Genomic DNA, 4,022 nt, shown 5'->3' on the forward strand with positions numbered 1-4,022 from the left:
CATTTCTAGCTTAAACATGCTTTAAATGTAGGGAGTTATCCAATCCAATCCAATCCATTACTAAGTTGAGCGATATGATTATTGTTTGAGGAAAAGGTATTATCCTTTAGCTCTTGCAAGTGACAACTAGACAATTTGTCGGCATTGCCACCCACAAAATATATGCTCAAAGGTGATCATGATTAGGTAAAATCTCATCCATCCAATAGAAATGTCAAACTGCATCGATCAACATAAAACTAAGGTTTCAATGCTATTACACAAATAAATTCTTTGAAAAATAAATAAATAAATAAACCTCTTCTTGTCTTCATTTCTGTCTTTCCTTTCTTGATTGCAAGGAGATTTAAACCACTTGAGATAATGCTCAAGGGGAATAAGAGGGCTTGGGCCTTCTGGGTCTTTTCTTAAAGACAATTGTTGCAGGGGAGTTCATCTCAATTTCATTTACTGCTTCAATTCGAGTTGATTGATGGGGCAAATAAACTATAACCATTTTCTTCAGATTCTTGGCACCCTCCAAAATATACCTTGCAAACTCCAACTCATTACTCCCACTGGAAAGCTCAACAGTTACCTCCTCAAGCTGATCAATGATAGCCAAATTTTGGGATTTCCAGTATTCACGATCAAATCTGCTTGCCTGAAAAAAGTAACAAGAAAATCCATTGAGAATTCATTTTAGAAGGGATTAACTTTAATGGTCCTTAAATTTGTACCGATTTCATTTTTGTCACTCCAATTCAGTTTGTACTTTATAGCGTCCTCCAATTGTGTCACTCGAGTGATAATTTGGTCCTTCCGTCAATATGGCATCAATTTAAAGGGTAGAATCGTCAATTCATGTACACATTAATCATAAAAACGAACTATCCATTTGATGGATGAAATTACCAAATTGCCACACGGTACACAATTGGAGGATGCTAAATCTGAGTTAGAAGACTAAAATGAAAATCAAGTACCAAGGTGAGACACTATTGCAATTTAAAAAACCCTTTTTAGAAAACACCAAGAAATAATTTTCGATATATATATAAAGAAAGTAATATAGCTTCCAGTGATAAACAAACACTTAAACTTACAGTAATAACTTCAACATGTTTGGTAAACAAGAGGGGTATAATTGGCTCATACTTCATGTGAAAAGTATTCAGATGACGCATCCCTCTAAAAAGAGAGGCCAATGCCGGAACTAGGCCATCATTCAAACATGTACTCTGTATACAGATGTGACCAAGATTATCAAATATTCTTGGCAGAGATCGTCGTTCCTTGGTTAGAGCCTGCAATGAAATAAAGCCATCATTTATATTAACAGAAAAATAAAGTTCAACAAAATGTATATACAAAACAAACAAAAAAGGAAGAAAAAAAAAATTTTAATATTACCTTTGTGGTCTCTTCATTTAGAACAAGAAGTTTAACACTGTGGATACTGGAAAGCACACTGAATAGTTTGCTGAAATCCTCACTCCTGGGATGGAGAAAAATCTCAGCTTTTTCTAGACACATCAATTTCTCCAGATATTGGCGGCTCGCCAAAGTTCCAATCCATTTCAAGTGTTTAAGATTCGGAGCGAAAATGCTTATCGAGTGACCGGTTGGGATAACTTTCCAGTCAATATAGATGTCTTCAAGCCTTTCACCTGAGATGTTAAGATGAAAGTTGCCACTGGGGTTTTGAAAACTGTAATAAGCATAGCACGAAACGAAACGCAGGGTTTCCAGAGATGAGCTGCTGATGGTGATCTGTTTTGCCCCGTGAACAAGCTCAAGCCACAGCTCCTTGATGCATTTGCAGGAACATGAGATCCATTGGCCCAACCCCTCGTCTATGGTGACATTTTTCAACTTCAAGCATTGGAGGGTGGTGGAACTAGTTAAGGATGGGGTTTGAAAAAGCTTAAACTTCAAATCCACTGTTAGTAACCGCAAAGATCGACAGAGAAAGAGGCAAGATGGCAATACTAACGTCGTTGTCGCCTCACACATGTAGAGTTCCAGATCAAGCACTTCGACATTGCACCTTGCAGCAGCATGGATCCAAGAGATGACTCGAAAATACTCGTTAGAGAAGCTTGAAGCTGGACCTAAAAAGATCCAAAAAATACGAAAGTGTTGGATCTTATTGTCCCCTCGTTGGATCAGGAACCTGTCCAAATAATTCAACAACTTCAACCTCTCCCACATGTCGTTTGCGTAGGGCATTGCATCAAAGTTCAACGAGGGAAATGAGAGATAAAACTTTCTGCAACTTTTGGACACACAGCTCACTCGAGCGAGGTCTATTTGAGCGAGGAAGGAGAGAATGTGGTGAGCAACTCCTTCTGGAAGATTACTAAATCTGTCTATTAAACTCTCAGCACAAACTCCTTCAGCTTGAGACGTTGAAGTTGCCAATAACTTGTTCTTGTAGGGCTCCATGATATATGCTTGGTTCCTTTTGGCTTCTGTAATAGTAAACTGTTGTCATTAACAATACCAAGCCAACAACCATTAAATCCCTACATAATTCTTTTTAAAGAAAGATATATCAAAACAGTAGTGTTTAGCCAATCCACATCCAGTCCAATATAGATTGGATTACGTAGTTTACAATCTAATCCAATTCAATCAAACATTAACAACAAATCGATCCAATCCAATTTGACATATTTTGGATTGGATGGTTTGAAAGATGAAACAATTTTTGTAAAATCTAATTTCAATCACACATTTTAATAGATGCAAATGAAAAAAGTTAAATGCTAATAAAAAGTGTTTGGTTATAATTTATTTAACAAAGAAAACTTTAGATCATTTTTGACAAAAACCAAAAGGGATCGCAAGTGTGGGATAAACTGTTATTGCAATTTGACAAAAACCCAAAGTACAAGTCTGCCCAACCCTCAATGCGATTCAAAGATTCAAACCGTTCATTTCTTAGGTTATCATATGTAAGGATAATCACTATGAAAAATCAACCCAAAATCGGAAACTATTTAATCATCTAACCATGAACAAATAAATAAGCACAATGATCTCAATAAACATTGAAATGTTCAAGATGATAGCCAAATGGTCAAACAATTTCCATTTTGCTAATTTTTTATATTACATAATTCTTCAATAGGTATCTAAAATATAGACTATTTGAATAATTGAATTGCACTGTAGAGTGACCCAAACGATCCCTTTTGACTCTCATCAAAAGGATCCCTTGCAAGAATGAGACTTTTACTTAACATAATGTCACCAAATGACTAAAACTATTCAAATTTATTTAATTTCAAATACTTATAAGAGCAAAAGGCATGAAACTAATTAGATTGGACTAAATTGGATTCTTACAAGCAACCCGTCATCTGACCCGATCATGTCACCTTATAAATGTAGGAACCTAATCCGATCTGCCAAAGTTATCGAAACTTATCAAAATCAGACTGGATTCAGTTTGGGCAGATTCAATTGGATTTGGACAACCCTAAATGAAATTCCAAATCTTCCAATATTACCAAGAAAAAATTGCAAAACAAAATTTATGAAATCAAGTGAAAAAAAGAAAGCAAAACTAATATGCTAGTGATATATGGGCTTACCCAAAGGTTATTCAAACCTAAATGTCTCAGTTTGAATCGACGATATACAAGAACACCATGAAATTTATGGTCAAAAAGTTTCGAAGGAGGAAAATAAAACCCTAAATGATGAGGATGGATGAGAAAATGAATCAGAATTATGATAGGTAAGGGTTCGATTCCTTCTAATCTAACTAAACAAAAAGAAAGTTGATAAGGTAAAATGGTGAAAGAGGAATGTAATTATTTAGAAAAAAATAAAGAGGGAAAGTGCTTTAATAGTTTTTCAATTAAATAATGTCTAATTATGTTCTATATCTTCTCAGAAAAGTCCAAGAATAGTGTAACCCAATGCATTCACCCGTTACAGAAGTGGAGTTGGACTGCACTAGTGCTCAACATTTCAAACTACAAACCGGTCAAAGCATTCAATGCCGGTTTGGTTTGGTGTAGTTTATTATT

At 35.3% G+C, this 4,022-nt stretch overlaps 1 protein-coding gene across 1 annotated transcript; it reads right to left on the bottom strand.

The window, feature by feature from the left end:
- Nucleotides 1–304: 304 nt before the first annotated feature.
- On the bottom strand, nt 305–3,617 carry LOC117635913 (F-box/LRR-repeat protein At4g14096-like). Its single transcript, XM_034370297.1, has 4 exons — nt 3,578–3,617; nt 1,393–2,466; nt 1,086–1,286; nt 305–643 (listed from the first exon to the last, which is right to left on the bottom strand). The coding sequence occupies exons 2-4, from the start codon at nt 2,425–2,427 to the stop codon at nt 368–370; spliced, it is 1,512 nt and encodes a 503-aa protein (XP_034226188.1). The 5' UTR covers nt 2,428–2,466; nt 3,578–3,617; the 3' UTR covers nt 305–367.
- Nucleotides 3,618–4,022: the final 405 nt, after the last annotated feature.

The sequence above is a fragment of the Prunus dulcis genome, chromosome 7 (genome assembly GCF_902201215.1).
Source record: "Prunus dulcis chromosome 7, ALMONDv2, whole genome shotgun sequence".
NCBI classification, from domain to species: Eukaryota; Viridiplantae; Streptophyta; class Magnoliopsida; order Rosales; family Rosaceae; genus Prunus; species Prunus dulcis.